Consider the following 25,823-nt stretch of genomic DNA (forward strand, 5'->3'; position numbering starts at 1 on the left):
CGATTGTAAAAGTTCCAGAAAATTGATCAAATTGAAAATAGTTCGTTTGACTGGACGTAAAAATTCTCTAATTAGTCTGGAAACGGGGGACCTAATTCTTGCATTCTGTGAAAACGGGTAAGATTGGCTATAATGTAATTATCTTAATCTTCACTATCGTTACTTTTTGCCCACAAATAAAAACCCTGCGAAGCGGGTCCTTGCAGCTAGTATATATATATATAAAAATGGATGTGTGTGTCCCTATATTTCACTTTTCAGCCAAAACTACACATCGCACATGAATGAATGGTGTTTGTATGTGGTAGTAGCCCCAACTCTTTATTCGTGCACTATGGTGGTTGCATCTTGATAGCTATAAGGGTGCGGGAGATATGGGGTTTAAAGTGGTTGACTTCGAAGATTTTCTATTTTGATTTTATTTTAAAAATGTTCGAACCATTTTAAATTCAAATATGTTCAATTATAGAACGATTGTAAATGTTCCAGAAAATTGATCAAATTGAAAATAGTTCGTTTGACTAAACGTAAAAATTCTCTAATTAGTCTGGAAACGGGGGACCTAATTCTTGCATTCTGTGAAAACTGGTAAGATTGGCTATAATGTAATTATCTTAATCTTTGCTATCGTTACTATTTGACCAGCGAAGCGGGTCCTTGCAGCTAGATTACTTAGAAAAACAGTCTTTTATATATATAAAAAAAAAACTATATTACATACAAATGTACAAACAAATAAAAACCCAGTGAAGCGGGTCCTTGCAGCTAGTCTTATAATAAAATCTAATCTTTATATAAAGAATTTTATTTCAGTTGTTACAAGCTTAGAAGAAAACATCAAATAAAATTGTCGATGTTTGAGAGAAGAAAATAGCCAACGTTATTTACAACGTTAGCTCTTTCCTAATTTTGAAAATTTGACTATAATAACTCTAATATTAAAAACAAACTGGTTTGATTATGAAACTTTCTAATTTATCTATCAAGAGATAAGAAAGTAAATGAATATAACTAGTGACAACAGATGGCATATGATCTTATCTTTATACTATAAAATTGTGAAAGTCGGAATATATTGAAATATGTACTACATAAATTTTTCTTTAAAAAACACTTGAATGTAAAAATAACTTTTGCTTTTTCATTTGTCGCCTTTCTCCATTGATTCTGTTTTATACAGTAAATCATTTTTGAGAAGATTTTTAAAAAATTATATTAAATATATGCTTTGATAGGTAATTTTATATTGTTAAAAAATATCAAAAACTGTTTGTCAAAATTTTTTGTTCTTGGAATTTAATTAGAGAGAAATTTTATTAGAAATTCTAAGTATAGATCAGTGTTCCCAAAGTGAGTGCTGTACCCCTAGGGGCAAAAAAGAAACAAGGGAATGGCAGGGTCTTGACTGAACAGTGACTATAGGCTAAGATTGGGTTTACTGACAACCTTTGCCTTTCCTTCATGAAAATGGATAAGAAGAAACATTATGTTTAATGGTTTTCAGATATGGAGAACAATGTATTATAAGGATACAATGTGAAGTGCATAGTTGCTGAAGAAAGTTTGAGAATATTTGGTATAGATGGTAAAAATTTGAACATTGAAATAATTTATTAGTTTAAAAATATTTCTTTATCTTTTAACCTTTTTATTATGTTAACTTCTAGGAAAGTAAGTTAGAATTACCAGACCACTATGAATTAATGATTAACTTTACAATTAAGTTTTAAAATGGTTTTTAATACTTACTTTCAAAAATTTGTTTTTAGGGTCATCCTGCACAATATAAAACTGTATCAGCAAAAGCTTTAGAAGACTGTAATGTTCTAAGGTAAATTTCCATAAATTAAAACATTCTTTTCCTGACTGATGATGATATAATGATATTAGTTGTTATAAAGATATTTATCAGTTTGGTCTGTGTTTATTTTGTGGAATAGTTTTAAAAACTTATATTAATATGAAAGTTATTTATGAAAATAGATGTAGCTTCAGCCATATAATAGAACTTACTATGTAAAATTTATTATTTTATAAACATTATATAACACTTGTATGCATTGGTAAAATATTCAAATTAATAATAACCATAAATAATTTAGGCATTTGTGTAAGATGATAAACACTTAAACCTTAAACTCCAAATTAAATATTTAAAAACATTTTGAGAATTTTCTACTAGAAAATCAGAACTGAAAATAAAAAGTGAGCGAGTCTGGACTTGACGAAAAAATGTTTCAAAAGGAAAAATTCTAAAGGATATAATTATAACTTTTCCTACAGACTTGCTTTCTTGTTTAAGGTGACTCATTGAATGTGTCACCAGAAACTTAACAACAAAATTGGTATTGGATGTGGAGATTTACTTTACCAAAAAAGGGCAATGGAAGAAAGAGGGAGGATCCCAAATAAAAAAGGCAATGTCTGATATTGGCACCAGGAGTTCATCCGACAGAAGAGTCCGTCCATCCTCGAAGGTTGGTCGTGTGTGCATTAGGATACATTTTGCTGTGGATACTCTGCCAATAGCCAGTGATCAGAAGCTTAACCACCAATAATCAATGACCCCAAGTACCCATCAAGGACTATAGTATCTCCTCCTCCAAAAAAAGGCCCAAATCGAGAGCAATCTCATGCAAACGTTTGTAAATTCTTTCTTTCTCTCACTTAAAGTTTATATGTGTAAATAGTTTACAAAAAATAATACCTGTTTATTGATTATATAATAGACTTCTTTTGTCCAATCCTTCTCCATCCCGAGTCTAAATGCCTACAGATGCTACAGCTTGCACGAAAAGGTTTCTGTGTCTGGCCAAAAGACTATGATAAAAAACACACTTTTAAAGATCCAGCAAAGAGAATTTACTAAATAAAAACGTTTTCGGTTGGTTTAACCGATCTTTCTTAGTTATGATAAAATAGAATGTAAATTTAAAAATAAACGATAACCAGAATTCTGAAATAAATACATAAATAACTGAAATTGTAGTTACAAATATTAAATAAATAATTACAGAAATAAAATAAACAATAAAAAGTAAAAATAGACGAATAAATGTTCCTTAATAAAATTAACTTTCATAAAAAGTGCCATGCTGTAGCCAAGGTGTCCACATCTCTATGGTTGATGCAACTGGTTTTTTTGTGTGCATTAAAAATCTCCAATCTTTCCAGATATTCTCATAGTATGTATATTCGATGCAAATGCCTTCTCCCATTACACCTGAATGTCCTGATGATGTACATAAGCTACTAGCAGTGTTATCAAGATTTTTATCAATTGTATATTTATGTTCTTTGAGCTGTTATTGTAAGTTGTGCATAATGGCATCCACATAGACCAGTTTTGATTTGAAACGTTGGTCAATTAATGGGATGGAGTAAATCCCTGCAGCCGAACTACAGTTATATGGTTTTTTTATCATTCCTTAAAATCCTGAATATTGTTGGGTTGCATTAATATACAACCTTGAGATTATTAGCTCTGGCTGCTTTATGTATTCCTCTTAAAAAAGGGATGTAATTTAAAATCACTCTTTGTTTCTGGTCCAGCAACGTATGTTGATGTTTTGCTGCTTGAAGGTTGCGATCAAAACGTTCTTATTTAGTAAATTTTCTTTTCTGGATTTTTAAAGGTTTTTTTTTTTTTTTTTGGGTTGTATCCAATAGATATAAAATATATGGATATGTCCAAAAAACAGTGGTGTTTGAACACTTTGTCATCGCAAACACTAGCAACCCTTTGGTCAAGTTGTGCTGAAGCATAAGGGGTGCTTCGGATGTTGTCACACTGGTATTAGAAGTGGGATTTTAAGGCCCCCAGGTCCCCCGGAAGTACAAAAACAAAAGACCGATGCAAAAACATAACCTTTGGAAAAATTAGGCTCTGAGAAAAAGGTGAACTCCTCCAATCATAGGTCACAGTAGTGGCAGAGCGACAGTAAGGGCAAATTAGAGACCAAATCAGAGAAAAAACAAAGGGGGGCAAGGATGGAAACAAGAGGAGAAACAAAAGTGCACTTGTGGCAGCNATCAGAAACTAGCTTTAAATAACTTTACCGAAGAAAAATTCGTGCACTACAACTCAGGAACCATGAAATAAATTTGATAAAAAACTCCCATTAAAAAACAATTAAGCCTTAATCGAGCCTTATCAAAGGCTAATTAAAAGCGCGATAAAATTTTTTTGCGCGGTCAAAAAATTTTGAAAAAATTTGGGGACCTAAAAAACATTCCAAAAATTAAAAAAAAAAAAAATTTTCAAAAATTGGCCTTAAGGACCACGTTTTATGTAAGGCTATATAGCCTGCCCGAGTTAACTCGGGCGAAGAACTAAAGGGGTTAAGACATTATTGCATAATTCTGTCTCAATATCACCAATAAAATGTTGAACCTGTCTTGGGGTCAGCAATTGTTTCTGGGTTATTAGCAAACACAAGGTTTGGCAAACTTCCACAGTTGCAGGGTGACAAATCACCAATATTGATCAGAACTAGTAGCCAGTTAAGGTCAATAATGCTTGAGACGACATAGCCTGGAAATCAGTTTTGGAAACACATGTCCTAATTTCTGATAAACAATGATTATTTCAAGGCCACAACAATGTGAAATGCCAGTGGCATGCAATTTACATCTGACACTGTTAATGGGACATCTTTTACAATCAAATCTGCAATGACATATTCTGTATTTATTTTGGTTTAAAATATTGAGTAAATTATATCTTTTAATTATCCATACATTAGTAACTTTAATACAAATTATATATACATTAAATTTTCTAGAATATTTGGATTTTATGAAAAGCCTTTATTTTTGGAATTATGTAAAACACTTCAAAATATTCAAGTATATGCAGGACAGATGATGTTTTCTATTGGAGATCCAGATGATAGTATATATGTTGTCCAAAGTGGTCGTTTAATTAACAGTATTCATAACAGAATCTGTAAGTATTCAGTAATTTATATTGTTTTTAGTGAACTTTAGATAAGTCATAATTAGCATCTAACTTTAAGGTTTTTTAACTTTTAGGTTGAAAATAATTACATAATTATCAACCTAATTATTATAACTTAACTTATTAGCTTGATAATTGTTATATAAAACAATATTTTATAATTTTAATGAATATCAAATTATAATTGATATTTTATAAAACTTGTGCTTACTTTCTCTAATGTAATGAAATTTATAAATAATTTGTAAATTCTTAATGCAGGAAATTATTATTAGAATTAAATAATGTTGATTCTAATAATAAACCCTTTTTGTGCTCAAGGGACAGAAAGAGAAACAAATTTGGGCTTAGTTATGCAAAAGGCTATCAATCGTCAAATGTACAAAAATGAGTTGAAGTGTGTGAATTTGATATTGTTTAATCTTCATTTTACAGAAATAACCAAACACAACAGCTACTGTTAATATTTGTAAAGTTCAATGACTAATCCAGTCTATATTTTGTTTGAAAATGAAAAACTTTAATTGTGATATACTCAGTTTAAGTACAGTATGTAGAAGGTAGGTAGCTTTTTGCATAACTTGGTCCAGTTGTTAATGAAATTATAAGTTAATAAGATATCTTAGCTGTTTACTTTGTGTCTGAGATTGTTTTAGTTTAAATAGTACAGAACATATGTTAGTCTAAAAATTTTGCAAGTCAGTGTAAATGTTTGACTGTTCGTAAATGTGAGTCAACTTAAGTAATCCACAAGTCGCATCAGTCATTTATTGTGTACTTTGTACAACATTACAAGTTGTAATACATTAGATATTACATCTGTTAAAAATACAGCACTGGTATGTACTGGTACTTGTAAATAAGACGTGGCGGCCAGATTTTTTCGTTGTTCCAGGCCCAAAAATATTTTCATTTGAACCTATTTTGCACTAAATTTTGGAAAATTTTTGGCTAATTCTCAAATTTATGTTAATATTTTGCAATTTTAGCCCCTTTTTTTGAAAAAGTGAAAATTTGCTTAGAATTCGCACACAATTGCTCCAGACATAAAAAAAATTTGCATATGCCTAAGCTTGTCATTGTTTCCTAGAATTTAGAAATCAAGGCATCTATATGCCCATCTGGCAGTCTTGATAAGACTTATGCCCTTCAAGCCTGCCTACCTATTGAGATTATGACTTTGAAGAGCCAATCTGGTAAGCCTATACTTGTGTAAGTCTCACACACACATTAATGTTTCCTATCTTATCTATGCTGACTGATCATTACAGATGAAATATGCATATAATGTGAAAAATTGTGGCAATATATCCTCAGTAAATCATTTACCATTGTTGTTAAAATTGCTAAACATTTATACTTAGTCAAAATATTTTTCTTTATCTGAATTTGGTGGTTACTTTTCCTTTAAATCATTGTATGTAATCATTCAGATATTTAATATAAAGACATCATTTAGGGTAATCAGCTTATGTGATTAAATTCTACATTTGTTTGTATGTTGGGTTTCTGGGTGAAGAGGATGGTGGGGATCCCTAAAAAAAACAATAAAATGCATTGTCCTCAAAGATATGTCCTTCAAAGTTTCAGAATTCTATCTTAATTAAAAGTGGATGAAATTTGAGTTACAAAATTTGAAGGCATGTTTATTTAACTTGCTTTGTATCATTTAAAAAAAATTAAAATTTTTGTTTGTATTTCTATATTAGGATGGCAGAGAATTACATCTGAAGAAAGTAAATGAAGGAGAAAGTATTGCAAGTCTTTTAAGTATAATGGATGTTTTAACTGTAAGTAGTATGATTTGAATTATTAGCTTGTTTAACTTGCAACTTCATATATTCACTATTGATTAAAAATTTTCAAATATTTACTTTTGTCAGTAAAAATAATGGATCTGGTCAATTTTTTTTCAAATGTTATGCTAAAAAGCAGTTTAATGTCAAATACTGATACAAATCATCATGAATTTCTCAATAATTTGTCCAGAAATATTATTTTTGATATATTTAAGATATGTTTTTGTCAAAAGTTTATTTGAAGTTAAACAATGCTAGTGTTTGTTGTAGTTTACAATAATGTAAGTCTTATTTGCAGTAGAAATACATTATATAAATACAGTAGAGCATTGATTATCCGAATCAATTGGGGACTGGGGTTATTCAAAAATCGCTATTTTGGATAACCGATTATGTACGAAAAAATATTAACGTATCCCATGTTGAAATTTTTCTCTGTTGCATGTCGTTTTGCGTTGAATTTTCGTCGATGTTATGCCTAACGAAGACTATTGTATCGTTAAAAATAATTTTTTTATTTTGTACAAACAAAATAAATATATTGAAAAATATAAAAACAATAAAAAATTATACTTCAGATGTTAATTTAGTATCAAAAACATAAAATATTTGAGTAGCCCAAGACATAGCCAAAGATTGAAGCGCTACAGCACTGGCAAAAATTTAAATTTGCCGACTGGAATTCTTTCGGATAATTGACGCTCTACTGTAATATATATCATATTAGTTGACAAATTAATTTTTATTATAATCAAACTAATGCAAAATAATCCTTTTATTAAAGCTGTCACATACATGTAATATTCAAATAATTTTGCCTATCAGATTAAAATTCACTTTATGCAATATTGTCAAAATTATATGATGACACTTAAAAGTTTTTTAAGAACTTTTATATCAATTGTTGTTGTAACAGTCTTGTAAATCAAAATCATCTTATAATAAAATCTAATCTTTATATAAAGAATTTTATTTCAGTTGTCACAAGCTTAGAAGAAAACATCAAATAAAATTGTCAATGTTTGAGAGAAGAAAATAGCCAACATTATTTACAAAGTTAGCTCTTTTCTAATTTTGAAAATTTGACTATAATAGCTCTAATATTAAAAACAAACTGGTTTGATTATGAAACTTTTTAATTTATCTATCAAGAGATAAGAAAGTACATGATTGTAACTAGTGACAACAGATGGCATGTGATCTTATATTTATACTATATTGTAAAATTGTGAAAGTCAGAATATATTGACATATGTACTACATAAATTTTTCTTTAAAAAACACTTGAATGTAAAAATAACTTTGCTTTTTTATTTGTCACCTTTCTCCATTGATTCTCAGTTTTATACAGTAAATCATTTTTGAGATGATTTAAAAAAAATTATGTTAAATATATACTTTGATAGGTAATTTTATATTGTTAAAAATATCAAAATCTACTTCTGTCAAAATTTTTTGTTTTTGGAATTTGATTAGAGAGAAATTTTATTAAAAATTCTAAGTATAGATCAGTGTTCCCAAAGTGAGTGCTGCTGCCCCTAGGGGGCAAAAAAAGAAGAAAGGGAATGGCAGGGTCTTGACTGAACAGTGACTATAGGCTAAGGTTGGGTTTACTGACAACCTTTGCCTTTCCTTTATTTAAAATGGATAAGAAGAAACATTGTGTTTAATAGTTTTCAGATACGGAGAACAATGTATTATAAGGTTACAGTGTGAAGTTCATAGTTGCTCAATAAAGTTTGAGAATATCTAGTATAGATGGTAAAAATGTAAATATTGAAAAAATTTATTAGTTTAAAAATATTTCTTTATCTTCTAACCATTTTATTATGTTAACTTCTAGGAAAGTAAGTTAGAATTATTAGACCACTGAATTAATGATTAACTTTACAATTAAGTTTTAAAATGGTTTTTAATACTTTTTTTCAAAAATTTGTTTTTAGGGTCATCCTGCACAATATAAAACTGTATCAGCAAAAGCTTTAGAAGACTGTAATGTTCTAAGGTAAATTTTCATAAATTAAAACATTCTTTCTTGACTGATGATGATATAATGATATTAGTTGTTATAAAGATATTTATCAGTTTGGTCTGTGTTTATTTTGTGGAATAATTTTAAAAAATTATATTAATATGAAAGTTATTTATGAAAATAGATGTAGCTTCAGCCGTATAATAGAACTTATTATGTAAAATATATTATTTTATAAACATTATATAACACTTGTATGCATTGGTAAAATATTCAAATCGGTAATAACAATAAGTAATTCAGGCATTTGTATAAGATGATAAACACTTGTTCTTAAATATTTAATTTGAAGTTTATTTTGAGAATTTTCTACTAAAAAATCAGAACTGAAAATAAAAAGTGAGAGAGCCCAGACTTGATGAAAAAATTTTATTCAAAAAAAATTTTTCAAAAGGAAAAATTCCTAAAGGATATGATAACTTTTCCCACATACTTGCTTCCTTATTTAAGGTGACAAATCAAATGTGTTAAGATAAGAACCAATCAAATCAAATGTGTCACCAGGAACTTAACAACAAAATTGGTATTGGACGTAGAAATTTACTTTACCAAAAAAAAGGCAATGGAAGAAAGTGGGAGGATCCCCAAATAAAAAAGGCAATGTCTGATATTGACACCAGGAGTTCGTCTGACAGAAGAGTCTGTTTGTCCTCAAAGGTTGGTCGTGTGTGCATTAGGATACACTTTGCTGTGGATACTCTGCCAATAGCCAGTGATCAGAAGCTTAACCACCGATAATCAATGATCCCAAGTACCCATCAAAGACTATAGTATCGCCTCCTCTGAAAAAAGGCCCAAATTGAGAGCAATCTGATGCGAACGTTTGTAAATTCTTTCTTTCTCACACTTAAAGTTTGCGTGTTTATAGTTTACAAAAAATAATACCTGTTTATTGATTATATAATCGAGTTGTTGTAAAGTGCAATTCTTTCACCCAATCCTTCTCCATCCTGAGTCCAAGTGCAGACATTACAGCTTGCATGAAAAGGTTTGTGTTTGGCCAAAAGACTATGACAAAAAACACACCTTAAAAATCCAGCAAAGAAAATTTACTAAATAAAAACGTTTTTGGTTTGTTTAACCGATCGTCCTTAGTTATGATAAAATAGAACGTGAAAATAGAATGTAAATTTAAAAATAAACGATAACCAGAATTCTAAAATAAATACATAAATAAATAACTGAAATTGTAGTTGCAAATATTAAATAAATAACTACAGAAATAAAATAAACAATAAAAAGTAAAAATAGATAATAATTGTTCCTTAATAAAATTAACTTTCTTAAAAAGACTGCCACAAGGTAGCCAAGGTGTCTGCATTTCTATGGTTGATGCAACCGGTTTTTTTGTGTGCATTAAAAATCTCCAATCTTTCCAGATATTCTTATAGTATGAATATTCGATGCTGGTTTGATGATTGATGCCTGCTCCCATTGCACCTGAATGTCCTGATGATGTGCATAAGCTGCCAGCGTTGTTATTGAGATTTTTATCAATTGTATATTTGTTCTTTGAGCTGTTATTGTAAGTTGCGCATAGTGGCATCCATGTAGACCAGTTTTGATTTGAAATGTTTGTTAATTAATGGGATGGAGTAAATCCCCGCAGCCGAACTACAGTTATATGGTTTTTTTTATCATTCCTTAAAATTCTGAATTTTGTTGGGTTGCATTAATATACAACCTTGAGATTATTAGTTCTGGCTGCTTTTTTATGTATTCTTCTTAAAAAAGGTATATAATTTAAAACCACTTTGTTTCTGGTCCATCGAAGTATGTTGATGTTTTGTTGCTTGAAGGCTGTGATCAAAATCTTATTTAGTAAATTTTCGTTTTTGGATTTTTAAAGGTGTGTTTTTTGTTGTATTCTATTTATCCAGTAGATACAAAATATATAAATTTTTAACTTTGCGTACTCTAGAAGAAAAAAACTCATTATGTAAACTGTAGTGCACTATGTGTTAGTTAGTTATACTACCTGGACCATTAAAAATCCAGCAGAGAAAATTTACTTTGCTGGATTTTTAAAGGTGTTTTTTTGGTTGTATTCTATTTATCCAGTAGATATAAAATATATGGATATGTCCAAAAAACAGTGGTGTTTGAACACTTTGTCATCGCAAACACTAGCAACCCTTTGGTCAAGTTGTGCTGAAGCATAAGGGGTGCTTCGGATGTTGTCACACTGGTATTAGAAGTGGGATTTTAAGGCCCCCAGGTCCCCCGGAAGTACAAAAACAAAAGACCGATGCAAAAACATAACCTTTGGAAAAATTAGGCTCTGAGAAAAAGGTGAACTCCTCCAATCATAGGTCACAGTAGTGGCAGAGCGACAGTAAGGGCAAATTAGAGACCAAATCAGAGAAAAAACAAAGGGGGGCAAGGATGGAAACAAGAGGAGAAACAAAAGTGCACTTGTGGCAGCAGTATAGGCAGTATGATCCCTTTAGTTCCGACATTTTCTATAGACCCAACAGGATTAAAAGTAGGCAGATTTCTTAAATCAATAGATCAAATCATGAAATTGACAGTCTGGTCAAAATACCAATGTTTAGGGATTGCAAAATAAGGCTAACAGGTATTGCAAGTGAATTCACATGGAAAGATGCTTGCATGAAAGAAACCAAGAAATGTGATGACTTCAAAAAAAGAAATGATAAAGAGGTTCAAAAGAGAGCCCTATTTGCTTTGCCTTCGAAGATTTTACACGTGTGTACAGCATACAGGAATTGTGACGAAGATACACAAACATATGCAGTTAGGCTGCAGATGCTAGTATCAGAAACGATCATAGAGCAGGCTAGTGATGATGCCCATGAATCAGAAATCAAAAAAGATGTCAATTTAAAGAAAGGGACAAGCGGCTAAGAATGCAATTTTTAAGGGGCTTTAATCCTATAATTAAAAGACAAGTGATGTTGAGAGCCAGAAACTTTTGATAGAATGGTACAGGTGGCCATCAGTGAAGAAACAATATATCAATTAAACAGCAAATTTGTCATTAGAGTCGATAGATGAAGACAAACTAGCAGACCGTACTAATAGAAAAATAGATTAGATGATCAGGCAAATACAGAAACAATTAGATGAATTAAGGCATCACAAAAGTCGGAGATGACCCTAGATATAAAAATCCTGCATTTGCATGGAAAAATGCTATCAAGATGATAGAAATAGATTTAGAGATCAACAGGACGACTCAAGAAACATAGTAGGCAGCATGCAAACTCAGACAATTTTCAATATAGAACAAGAAATAGAACAAGTGGCTCATGAACTAATTGGAAAACTCGAATGGAACAACCTCAACCCCAGATACAGTGGCATGAAAGGAGGAACAATAGAAACGGGCAAGAAAATAGAGGAAGCTATAGGCAGGAGAGACAAAAGTCATATGAGATCAAAATCTTGATTCAATGAAACTACAAATTATTCTAAGGATAGAGTTCAAGATGAGGAGTTGCGATTATACTGTCAAATTAATTTCACCAAGATGCAATTAGCTGTAGACACAGGCTTGAAAGTAACTCTTGTCAAGGTCCCTAGTGCAGAAAATAGGCAAACTTCATAGAACATACGATAGAAAAGAGAGATTTTGTCCGGTGACTCTTCAAAACAATATCTATGTGGAAGAAACAAATTCTGATTCAAAATAAGCCCTCTACAATTTCTTTACATATGTTACATCATTGATGATCACATCGTGTATCCATTTGACAGATTACTAGGAAGAGCTATAATTACCGACCTAAGGTTAGGAATAAATATGGCAGACAAAACAATAGCACTTTCCAATGGAAGAGGAATAAGCTTCCAAGAGTCCTCCAAGCCAAGGGAGAAAACCAAACAAGCACAAGCAAGGAGGATCCTGACCAACAGAGAAACTGTTGTCAGAGTTGTCCGACCATGGGAAAGAACCCAAGAAATAATAGGAGGAGAGAAAATTAAAGATAAACCTCAAGAAAGAGAGAAGAGACAGATTCAATATGTCAGATTCTAATAAAATTCGCTCTTAAAAAGATGAAGAGAAGGGTCAACAAACGATCCGATCCACAGAAGAGAAGGATAACGAACCAATTTCAATTTTCCCAACAGGAATGGGGTGAAACTTAAAAATGAGGAGCCATTCAGAACTGAAGTAAATCCTATATCAACTCAAGCAGAAGTAAGAAACGAGGAAAAACAAGGTCACTCAGATGCAACTCGAAAACGAGAAAAACAACCACAGCCCAATCAAACCCTAAGCTTTAAAATATTACTCAAAGCCATAATAGTCCTCTTCACTATGATGCTTATGATTTTAGGCATCCCATTTTTGCCTGTAGTCATTTTCTCGAAGATTGATCCCTTCACAAGGTCAAGGAACTTTAGACACAACACTGACTACAATGCTACATCTGCTGCAAAGCTGCATACTCGTTAGAAAATCATCTCCCACATACACAAATAAAGCCAGACGGAAAACAAATCAGACAAAAAATGATTGCAGCAATTAGCAGAATTAATTAGGGATCCCAACAGACGGCATTTTGTTAATGTTACATAGCTCATCAAAAGAGAGCGATTATTATTATTTTTTTTTTCTTCTTTTTTCATTGTAAATTGTCACACTGACTGCTAGGAGCAAACTGAAAATTGAACTTGCTCTTTTGGGACCAAGCACGATTTTGGAAAGGCCGGTGTGATGTGAGAGCCCAGAAAGAAAAAAAATCCTAAAGGATATGATTATAACTTTTCCCACATACTTGATTTCTTATTTAAGGTGACACATTAAATGTGTCACCAGGAACTTAACAACAAAATTGGTATTGGACGTGGAGACACACAACCAACCTTCAAGGATGGACAGACTTCTGTCGGACGAACTCCTAGTGTCAATACCTGGGATCTTTCCTCTTTTTTTCCATTACCCTTTTTTTGGTATTACTTTACCAAAAAAATGTAATGGAAGAAAAGAGGAAAGATCCTCAAATAAAAAAGGCAATGTCTGATATTGATACCAGGAGTTTGTCTGACAGAAGAGTCTGTCCATCCTTGAAGATTGGTTGTGTGTGCGCGCACTAGGATACACTTTGCTGCGGATACTCCGCCAATAGCCAGCAATAAGAAGCTTAACCACTAATAATCTATGGCCCCACATACACATCAAGGACTATAGTATCTCCTTCTCTAAAAAAAGGCCCAAATCAAGAGAGAGATCTTCAGGTAAATACTTTGCATGAATGTTTGTCTCTCTCTCTCTCTCTCTCGCTTAAAGCTTATATGTGTAAATAGTTTATATAATCAATAAACGGGTATTATTTTTTGTAATAAAGTTGTAAAATGCACTTCTTTTGCCCAATCTGTCTCCATCCTGAGTCCAAGTGTCTACAGACACTATGGCTCGTGCAAAAAGGTTTGTATCTGTCTAAAAGACTGGTGTCATACTGACAACTTTGTCATCACAAATGCAGTGTCAAGCCTTCAGTCAAGTTGTGCCAAAACATAGGGATGCTTTGAGCATTGTCACAAAAGAGAAGTAAAAACACAGCAAGTAATTAAAAACACAACAAAAGTATTAAATATTTCAATGTTACTGATTTGTCTTAACATATTAAGCACCACAATAGTGGGACATAAATTATTACATTGGGCCATGATCCTTTTTATTAACAAAATTAACACAAATATGATGGCTATTTAATATAATTTTTATGCATTGTTAAAAAACATTTTTCTCATTTTTTAGGCATGTGTTGCTTGAATGATTTTTCCCCCCTCCCTAATTACATTATGCCATCTTGTATGCTCATCAGCTTTTGAACTCAAAAAAACTTCTACCACATTCAAGGTTGCATAATTGTTTTGATAGAAAGCCAAGAGAAATAGAGTAATCACTGAAATAATACATCTACTGTTTTTTACTGTTTATATTCATTGAGAGAAAATTAAGATTGTTTCTTGAATATTTGTTTTTGTACTTTATATTTTTATGATATTGTACTTATTCATATTCATTGTGCAAAAAAAACGTTAGAAAAGGCAAATTTTGCTCATTTTTCTTTTTATTGGGGAGAAAATAAATTATAAAAATAATTAATGGGTTAAGTGCAACTTTTATTTCCATAGGTCATGCTTTAACTATTTCCATTATGTTTATATAGATAGCATGTTGATCCAAAGTTACACATCTCAGATTTAAATGTAGCAATTCAACTATGCCATGTGTTTCTACCAATAAAGTACATTGTTTCCATTATTTTTATTAAATGTTAAAGTATAAAAACTATAACATTATTTTTGTATACAGTTACTTATATAATAGAATTTATATTTAATTTATAAGTTTTCAAAACATTTTAAACATGTTTTTAAATTATTAGGTTAAAATTATTTAAAATATGGTTAAGAATTTTTTTAAAATTTATGTTCTGATCATTCCAGTTTTGAATACAATGTTGACCTGATGCAGACTTGATGCAGATCAAAAACATTCAAATTTTACATTAAATTTCATTACTGAATGTTAAAGGTTTTGTTGATTGTGCTTTGTAATTCATTTCAGTTAATGAGAAGAAGGTAATTTTTTTTCACAAAATAGTTAACAGAAGTTTATCATCCTGGCTATTTACTAGATTTTACTAGTTTTATTAATTTTTTAAGCTCTGAGAATTTTGTCTTTCTATGTTCCTGGAGACAAAATTGTTTTTACTCCTCAGGCAACAAGGGAAAGTTGTAGAAAAACCAGTTAATTAAACAACTTTTTTATTTGCTGATTTCATTTCAAATGGATTAAGCTGATTTTAACAGATTTCATGTTTAAAGAGTTAATGTATATATATATTTATGATTTTACTCATTGCCAACGGAAAACTTTTTTACATATTGAGGCCAATGAAATCCTACCATAAGACTTTGTTCCTCAGATGTGAAAAGGATGAAGAGATGAAGCAGCTGTGTTTTCTTCTGTTAACTTGTGAAAATTTTAAAAAAATTTTTTCTTGTAAATTTTAAATGTAATTATCATCATGGCTATTTACTAGTTTTATTAATGTTAATACTATACATAGTTGAAAAGCAATATTTATATTGACACTCAATTCCTTTCATGTCAATCAACAATCTACAGATATGCATTGATTATTCATGCTCAATGTTTTTCTATTAATATCAAAAAGTATCTGTCCATTTTTGACAAAAATACAGTAATCCTCCATCATATTTCTAAAGTTGCTTGCAGCATTAATGAATATTTTGTTGTTGTGTGCAATCTTGATTTTTTTTTTCCCGACAGCATAATATAAACATCTTTTTGACACTCATCATTGCTCAACTATTAATGCCAGCAATACACAACTTTACCACTAACTACACACAAATTGGGGAAACTATTAGCAATGGTTTCATGGATAGTGCCTTAGGAACAGATTTCTAGCAGTGTTACCACTAAAAAAAAGTACTTTGTGTAATTTTTTCATTTATTTAAATAGGTTACCAGTTGAAGCATTTAAAGTTCTTCTGAAACGAAATCCAGAATCATTAGTAAGGTTGACACAAGCAGTTATGGTTAGGTTACAGAGAGTTACTTTTACTGCTCTTCATCATTATCTGGGATTAACTACACAGTTAATTAAAACAGTAGGTTGCCTGTAACTTACTAATTTTAAATTTTAAGTTTCATGTGTTTAATAGAGAAATGTATTTTAGCACACTAAAAAACCTCTGCATTCCTTGTCGCCTAAAGCAAGTCCGTCACGACCGCAGTCTCGTCGCATTAGTCAAGAAAATCCTCAGCCAAAAACCACAAATGATATTTTTACGTTTGAGAAAACTGTGACGTTTGCGGATAAACCATGTATGATTTAGTTTTTTACATCGTTTGCTAACTTTACACGTTTCTTTTCTTTTCTTTTTAATAAATCTGAAAGGAATCAAAAAATTAATTCTTAATTTTAATGTTTTAATATTAAAAATAAATTATAAAATTTTTCAGGATTTTTTGGTTTAAAACTATTATTAAGAATATCTATCAAGTCATGGTTTTTTTCTTATTAATTTTAATAGTAAATGATGATAATTAATAATAATAAATTTTTTACTTTTTGACTTCATAGATTTTAAACATATGTTTAGAGTCATATTAAAATTTTAATGTGATTCTTCTAATCTTTTTTTATAACAATACATTTTATATATTACTTTCAACATTTTAATACTGATTAAACTTTTACATTTATTAAATTTTCTTAGACGAGCTTCAGCCACTCGAGGAAGAAAGATTCCGTCATTCAGATAGTTTTAAAATTTTTCACTGGATGATAATTTGTTAATAAATAAAAAGACAGTCATTTTCCNTTAATATGAATTGGTTTGGAAAGTTAGCATCTATATTGTGATTCACTTAATACACTTTTTTCAAAGATGCGTTTTTTATAATATGTAAATTTATATATAAAATTTTTTAACTCTTAAGATCAAACTTAATTAATATTTACTGTATGATACTACTAATTATTTTTGAAATTTATTTTATCAAATATTCCTTAGTCTGTTATTTATAGCTATTTTATTTTACTACTTCAATTTATTTTAGCTGTTTTTGATGTTTAGATACTTTGTTGTTCTACTCTATAGTCACATTAGTTTCAATGATTTCTTTGCTACTAACAAGTGCTAAACTTTGTGGGCTGCAATTTTCAAAAATTTTAGACCTATAAATTTCTACTGGTATTTATGTCTGCTCATCCTTCCTTAATCTTAAGAACAGTTAGATGAAATTTGAGACAAGATATGGAAAGCTTAGGAGCAGGAAGCCTGATTAACTATATATGAACTTCTGCTTTGGACCAGAAGTGACTTTATTTGAATTCAAAACTTTCTCCTGAGCAGAGTTAGATAGATAACCAGAATGACTCCATTGTTAATGAGAAAAATATGTCAATATGGTGTGCAGGGGGCTTTTGACCCTGTACATCATATTGATACTTTAAAATTGAGTGCATTGTGATGAAAAATTGGAGCCAATGAATATGAATTGGAGATGAAAAATAGTTTTTAACCAAAATAATTGCTCATTTAACATATAAAATGCCATCAAGACAATGTTATAATATACCATTTAAAATGAATATTTATTATGTGGGATGTGCATAAGAGCATGGAGATAGGACTGCTGAACATTACTTGTTTTGTGACATTTGTATTTATCACTATCATACAGTTTTCTCATTTTTTATCCAGTGTTTTTAGTTATTGTCAGGGCTGTGGAGTCAGAGTCATGGAGTTTTGATGTTTTAGCCAGAGTCGAAGTCGTCAAAAAATCTGCCAACTCCAACTCCTTTTACTTACCAACTTGTTATGTATATAAAACGGAAAAGTATTGGAATTGTGTCAAATTTGACCCTCCAGGTTTTTTTGCAAATCTACACTTTTGGAGACCTCCTGAACCCGTTGAAAAAGTCAATAAAAGGGGAAAAATTCGCACGCGTATGTATGTGTTGGCATCTAATTTGTTTAATTTCTTTGTTTTCTGTAACGAGTACAATATAAATAAATTTAATTTAATTAATAACAAGTAAAATATTAAGAGATATGACACATGACCCCTTTCATGTTTTCACCCTGAGATATTGTTTAATATCTCAGAATGGGTAAAGTTTAAGAAATGAAATGTGGCACTGTAGCTTGCGTATAAAGGGGCATTAATACTATTAAATTTTGGTTCTTAATTAAAGGTCAACACGGTTAAGACATAAAAGGGGTCATGTGTCATATCTCTTAATGAATATTTTACTTGTTATTAGCGTTCAAAATTTAAAAAAATAAAATAAAACTTGTTTCTACCCTCAAAGTAAGCTTTTTTGCATTTTATAGTAGTACAGTAAAACTCGTTAAGACGTTCTCGCCTAAGATGTTAGAATGTATATGGGGGACATGATTTAGTTCAACCACTTTGACACTTAATAACCTACTCCTGTGTTAAACCATCCGACTCTGATTCTGACCACTCTGACCACAGAAATTATTAGACTTCAAACAGGGTGAACAAAATCATCCCCCCACACACAGTCTAACATACACACATATAAAAAAAACCTCAAATCTCTTGCATATCTCAAGTTCAAGGTGTCCTGAGTCCAAAAATGTAAAAATTTGGGAGGGGTCATTTTTTGACCGAGCACTACACTTTTCCTCTGTTATATTTACTTTTACTTTTCCAGCTGTTATGTATAACAGCCGGAAAAGTAAAAATTATCGAATACATATTTATATAGGCCTATTACTTAGAGAAGTCTTTTAGCTTTGGAATAAAACTATATTCCAGACGTTCTATCTTTATTAGAACTCTGTTTATTGAACCTTTTATTCTGAGGTTACGTGATGACATCAGAATTTCTGGGTCTCTTTCGGTAACAAGTCTATCCCTGGTTGGAGTCGGATGGTAAGGAAAAGTTGGAGTTGGTAGATTTTTACGCAACTCCACAGCCCTGGTTATTGTAGTTGTTGGTCACTATGATTACATTGACTTAATCCCTACATGATTACAATTAGTGGCATCCATTATGTTTGTTTAAAAAAAGTTGTTTGTTTTAATAAAAATTAATTTAACACTAACAAATTACTTAAATTTATAGTTTGCTTCATTTAAATCAGTCTTTATATATATATTCTTTGTTGCAGTTATTTAAAAAAATAACATTAAATTTCAATGAAACTTTGTTATGTTTCCAAGGTTTTTAAACCTTTCATTCACTTAATTTTATCTATAGGGTGCATCAGGAATGACAGGAACTTCTGATTCAGTAAAAGTTAGAAAAAGAAAGACTAGTTTTTATTTTCCAGAAGACAAAGTACAGGCAGCTGAAGAAGAAGAACTTAAGAAAATGGCTATTGAAGGTTTTATGCTACAATTGGGAATAGAGGTAAAGTAGTAAGATGATGTGTAAAGTACTAAGTTATTTTTACGCCTTTTACAATGATTAGTGACATGACTTTGTGCCGGAAATATCTGTTACCTAATGGGTACTTTACACGGATTTGTGTTAGTGTGACAGGCCTGAACTTTAAGCATGCACCGAATTAAATAATGACAAAGTTAGTCAAAATCAAATTCAATATTTAATAATTCTAATAACGACTATGTACAAAAATTTAGTACTCGTAACAATCAACAACAAATTTATTCAAAGAAAAAAATTAATAAGAATCAACCTGACAAAACTCAAATCAATTTATTTACTAACTTAAATTATTCCCCTTTGGAACTCGACAAAAAATTCAAAGACTTAACTCATATAAAACAATTCTTATGAACTAAGGTCCTAATCGTCATGTCAATATACTAGGAACCTTTTTCCTCAACTCTCAAGACTTTCTCTAATCTTTGATCCACAAATCGAATAACTTCAAATTGCCTTGGAACCACTTTATTGCTATCAGACACCTCTTGTCGTTTGCTGCTACAAAGCTCACCATGCTCGTTGCTAACAGAAGCTCATCTTGGTCATCTTTACTTGAGGTTCAGACTTTATACTATGAGGTGACGTCACAATTCTGATTGAGATCACTCCCCTCATTTACATACTTATCGCTAACAGTAAACTTTACCTTTCTGCCTGGCAGCCTATTTCCCGACAATACTTGCTAACCTTTTACATTATTCTTTTTGACACTTTCCGGTATGTTTTCTTCGTTAAGGTTTAACAAGTTCCTAAGTTGTGCTTGTGGGGTCTCCCCCCCCCTCTTCCTCGGTGCAAACTTACTTTTTCCCACTCAGGAGTGCGAGTGTTTTCTACGGCGCCTTTTTTTTGTTGGTGAGTTGGTTCTCTTCTATTTTTAAGTTTTTAAGGTGAATGGTGAGGAAATCTTTGTCCTAACAAAACATAACCCCGAAACAAAATTGAATAAAAAGCAAAATAAAAATAACTAAAAATAATGCTCGGACTTGGTTTCTTACAGATGTAACTTGAAATAGGTCATAGAATTACATTTAGCTTTATTCTTTAGTTCAAATGATTTAATACTTTAATTATCTTTTTGTTTTTGGACAAATGTTTGTAAAAAACACTTGTCATAAGTGTTTCAAATTTGGAATGGAAGGAAGATGAATGAATTGCTATAGTAAAACCATATCACATTTCATATTAACAATTCCTTAACTCCTTAATGTTAACCATTCTTTTATGTGTAACTTTATTTCTTAATTAAAACAAAAAAAATTAGTAGTTTATGAATAAAATGTTAATCTCAATTATATGCCTTTGTGTCCTTATGTTATGTTTATTATACTGGTGACCAGTATAATAAGTCCTAGTAATAAAATAAGTACTTGTAGACAAATTACGTAATAAAAAATGTTAACCTATTCATAAACTAAATTTATAAATACAGTGGAGCGTCGATTTTCCGAAAGTCAATCATCCGAAACGTCAATCATCCGAAAGAAATCCAGTTGGCAAATTTAAATTTTCGCCAGTGCTGTGGCGCTTCAATCTTTGGCTATGTCTTGGGCTACTCAAATATTTTACGTTTTTGATACTAAATTAACATCTGACGTATAATTTTTTATTATTTTTATATTTTTCAATATATTTATTTTGTTTGTACAAAATAAAAAAATAATTTTTAACGATAGAATAGTCTTTGTTAGGCTTAACATTGACGAACATTCAACGCGAAGCGACACGCAACGGAGAAAAATTTCGACATCGGATACGTTAAACTATTTTTTCGTACGTAAATCAGTTATCCGAAATATCAGTTATCCGGACAACCCCAGTCCCCAATTGATTCGGAAAATTGACGCTCTACTGTATGAACTTTAAATAAACATGAGTAATCTAAAGCCAGTTAACTAACATAAATAAGATTATTTTAATTAAGCATGGTTAAAATCTGTTTGTAGCAATTACATGTTATCTGCGATTTAAGTTGCTTATTTATAAGAGTAAATTGCAAGAACATATTGCTAACTGTTTGTAACCTTTCGTAAAATAATCTTTTTAATATTTTCTGACTAACTGATTTTTGGCCATCATTATATTTATGAATGTCACATATATATACTTTGAAATTTTTCAAATTTTAGGAAATCAGTGACAATAAAACTAATATTGGCTTACATCAGCTTGTTTATTTTTATACAAATTGATTATAATTTATAAATAGTTGACATTAAACATAACGTGCTCAGCAAATAATTAACTTATCACACTACACTTTTTTTTCTCTGAGATAGTTTTATTGAAAAACTAACGTTTTCGGCCTACTCTATAGGCCATCCTCAGGTTTAACGATAGAAAAAGAACATCGGTGTTCCATTAAATAGAATACATAAATTTAAATACAAAAAATAATAACGGAAAAAAAACAAGAAAATAACTGAAAAAAATAATACAAATACAAAATGAAAAAAACAAAGTCAGACATAGTATTAGAAAATAATAAATAAAAATAAATGCACTAGTTAATACTTTAGATAAACATTGTAGGAAATTGTTAAGGAATAATTGATGAAACAACTAACTATAAACTAAGGCAAGACTACGAGTTCGTGTTAAATTTTTTGACTATAAATTTCTATGCAGTTGGTAGGCTTTCTGCATCCCTTGCATTTATGCATGTCTCTTCCAGTTTGCTCTTGTAAATTTCAATTTTTTTCAGCTGTATTTGCTAGCGTTCGGGAGCGCAAGGGTTTGACAATAACCACTTCATCCCATTTTATTATCGAGCCTTGGGTCTGCGCGAACTGGAAAAGTACCATTGTGTTGGAGCCTTTTCTAACGTCATACTTGTGTTCTTTAAGTCTTATCCCCAAGTTTCTTGTTGTGACTCCAATGTAGTCTTTTTTTATTTCTAGTTGTGTGTTCTCATAAGAAATTTTGTATACTCCTGCTTTTTCTTCTTTTTTAATGTGATCTTTATCATTTCTTAAGATTGTATACAGGTTCAGAGCTCTTTTTAGGACCATTCTTGTCTCATTGCGGTTTGCAATTTCTTTCATAATGCTTTTTGTATTCTTGTTATAAGTAAACTTTGACTTTACTGGGATCGTGTTTTGAACTTGCTGTACCTATCTCGTATTTTTTAACTATTCCTGCTATTGTGCCTTTTTTGCATCCTAGGGCTTTGGCTACTTGTACGATTCTGTCAATTTCCTTTGCTCTGTCTACAACACTGTCACAATATAGAAAGGCTCTTCTGATTAGAGCTTGGAATGCTGCCAGCTTATAACGGTATGGATCATTTGATTGCGATGGGATGTAAAGCGGGCTGTGCATTGGTTTGATATAAAAACTGGTAAGTAAATGCCCTCAAAAAATATAGTATTTTTTAAAAGATGTGTGGACGATGTCCTTATTTTATGGAAGAATAATTGTAAGATAAATGAATTCGTAGAAAGGATAAACAATAACTGCGGCCTAAAATTGAGAATGAAACAGAAAAGTTCCTTAATCCATTTTCTAGATATTAACATTCTGTTCAAAAGGGCATTAACATTCTGTTCAAAAGGGCATTAACATTCTGTTCAAAAAAGGGCATAGTTAGTTGTTTCATCAATTATTCCTTAACAATTTCCTACAATGTTTATCTAAAGTATTAACTAGTGCATTTATTTTTATTTATTATTTTCTAATACTATGTCTGACTTTGTTTTTTTCATTTTGTATTTGTATTATTTTTTTCAGTTATTTTCTTGTTTTTTTTCCGTTATTATTTTTTGTATTTAAATTTATGTATTCTATTTAATGGAACACCGATGTTCTTTTTCTATCGTTAAACCTGAGGATGGCCTAGAGTAGGCCGAAAACATTAGTTTTTTTTTTTTTTTTTTTTTTTTAAATAAAACTATTCCGGCAAAAAAAAGGTATAGGGTATAGTGTGATAAGTTATAAATAGTTGGGTCAAAATTATTCATAGGACTAATTAAATCTGATAAATCTTAATAAAAATTATGCAAATTATGCAATTATTTCTAGATTATTTTGCTAAATAGAAAGCAAAAGCAACAACTCTTGCCATTATTGTTTATTTTCATAATCTGGTGTATCAGTTATTGGCATATTGAGACAATGTTTTTCTACATCAATATTGGAAAATATATTAGACAAAAATATGTATTTAATTGATAAAATATCACTTATAACTTTAAATGATTATTATATATCTGTAATAATTAAATTGTGGAAATATTTCTTATTAATTTAATGTTAAATTTTATCTCTAAAACTTGAGATTTTCCAGCAGTACTGAACTTTGACATACATCTTTCAATTTTTGAATATCTTTATTTGCAATAGACATAAACATATTAGTTCATTGTTATGAAGTTAATAATTTAAAGTTTTTAAAATTTAGTCCAAATATTGCTATTACTATAGTAAAATTTAAAGTATTCTTTTTATTTAAAATGTGTTTTTATTACAATAGGATGAAACTATGGTCAAGGACTATGTAATAGTAAAAGAACATCCACCAAATGTTTGTTTAACACAAGAAGATTCACTTCATGCAGATTTATTTTTGGTATTGTCTGGTTCTTTATTTGTGTCACAAAAAACAGCAAATAAAATGGAAGATGTAAGTTACTTTAAAATTATCATTATTACAGTTATTATTATTATTTTTTAATTTTGATAATCATAATACTATTTAGGGATATTTCAATATATATGTAATATATGTATACAGTAGACCCCTATAAAACGGGTTCATATATAATGTGGATTCGTATATGACTGCAAAAACTTGCGACCATATTCGTATAAACACGCTAAAAGAAACTTGTAAAATATGGTAAAATGTCATCGCTGACTCATGTCGCGACAGGATTGGTCAAATCTTGACCAATAGCGGATATTGCACAAACTGTTGAGTTTAAACGAGCAGCAGACCTACTAAAAACCATTTATTATTTAACGGCCATAAAAATTATATTTATATTAATGATGTCTCCAAAGTTCAGAGAATTTTTCGCAGAAAAATAACTTATCAGGAAACACGTACCCGCCGTTCGATGCGCTGCTCCACAACGAAAACAAGCTTAAGCGATGACATCATTGAATGGTGCACACTCGGTAAGTAATCCTACAATTTTTTGTTTATAGCATGGTTTATATGGATTATTCCCAAAAAATGTGTGTTTTGAAAATGTTGAGTCAAATTAGTCTAGAATCGATTAATTTTATGGAATAAAACCTTTCAAATAGTTATAGTCCATAAACTGCATACGTGCCATGCTGTGATTGGCTCTTGTATTTAAGGACTCGTACCACATGAATTTCATAAAAAACGGAACATATCTACCGTGTTATAGGGGGTCAAGTGTGTGTGTGTGTGTGTGTCAGTCATATCCATTGGAAACAGATCACATTAATAATTTAGATCTATGTGAATAAAGTATCCGAAGAAAGCTTTCATATATTGATTTTAAAACTTTTCATGAAGTTATAGGTTTAGTTATTTGATCTAAAAGAATGCACAGAATTACCATTGATTTAGTGGAACCGTCTCTTGCCTTGATAGCTGTGGCAATACTGTCAGATATCGAGGTATAAAGGTACCCTATATTATCCTGTGACAAAGTTGCCCACAGGTATTGTACTTGCCATTCTACATCCTCCACACTTGTAGATGATTGAAGCAAGCATCCCATGGTCCCATAAAAGCTCAATGAGAAAAATCTTGAGTCTGAACAGGCCAAATAAGTATGGAAACATGGATAAATTTTTCTGGATATCAAATTGTTTGTGGCTGAGTATTATCTTACTGGGAAATGTATGTTTGCAGCATTTCCTGAATGTTAATATTCCTCATACCATTACCTAGAGGTGACTGTCATATGAAACAGTGTACCACTCTACACTGTTTTAGTGTGAAGTGCTCACCAGTGATCATTATTCCCAAACAGAACAGAGATTTGTTACTATAAACAATAATTGCCAGTTCATAGCAATTCATATTTTCCTGTTATGGCATGACTACAAATGAAGCTGATAGTATTGGGGTGCTACTGAAAGGATTTTAGAATTACTGTGCATGTAAATTTGTTTCT

General features: G+C 30.6%; 1 protein-coding gene across 1 annotated transcript in view; it reads left to right on the forward strand.

Annotated features, from left to right (window-relative positions):
• The first annotated feature begins 1,653 nt into the window (after positions 1-1,653).
• The window catches only part of LOC111637077 (neuropathy target esterase sws-like), a 53,789-nt gene continuing 29,619 nt past the window's right edge, over positions 1,654-25,823 (forward strand). Inside the window, 11 exon segments of the mRNA XM_023382485.1 lie at positions 1,654-1,671; positions 1,770-1,831; positions 4,746-4,926; positions 4,928-4,948; positions 6,670-6,750; positions 8,703-8,764; positions 16,261-16,408; positions 16,478-16,625; positions 18,011-18,129; positions 19,540-19,692; positions 24,200-24,349. Of these exon segments, the coding sequence (XP_023238253.1) occupies positions 1,654-1,671; positions 1,770-1,831; positions 4,746-4,926; positions 4,928-4,948; positions 6,670-6,750; positions 8,703-8,764; positions 16,261-16,408; positions 16,478-16,625; positions 18,011-18,129; positions 19,540-19,692; positions 24,200-24,349 (1,143 nt within the window).

This window comes from Centruroides sculpturatus, unplaced genomic scaffold (genome assembly GCF_000671375.1).
Source record: "Centruroides sculpturatus isolate CEXI.00-Female unplaced genomic scaffold, Cexi_2.0 scaffold776, whole genome shotgun sequence".
NCBI lineage: Eukaryota > Metazoa > Arthropoda > Arachnida > Scorpiones > Buthidae > Centruroides > Centruroides sculpturatus.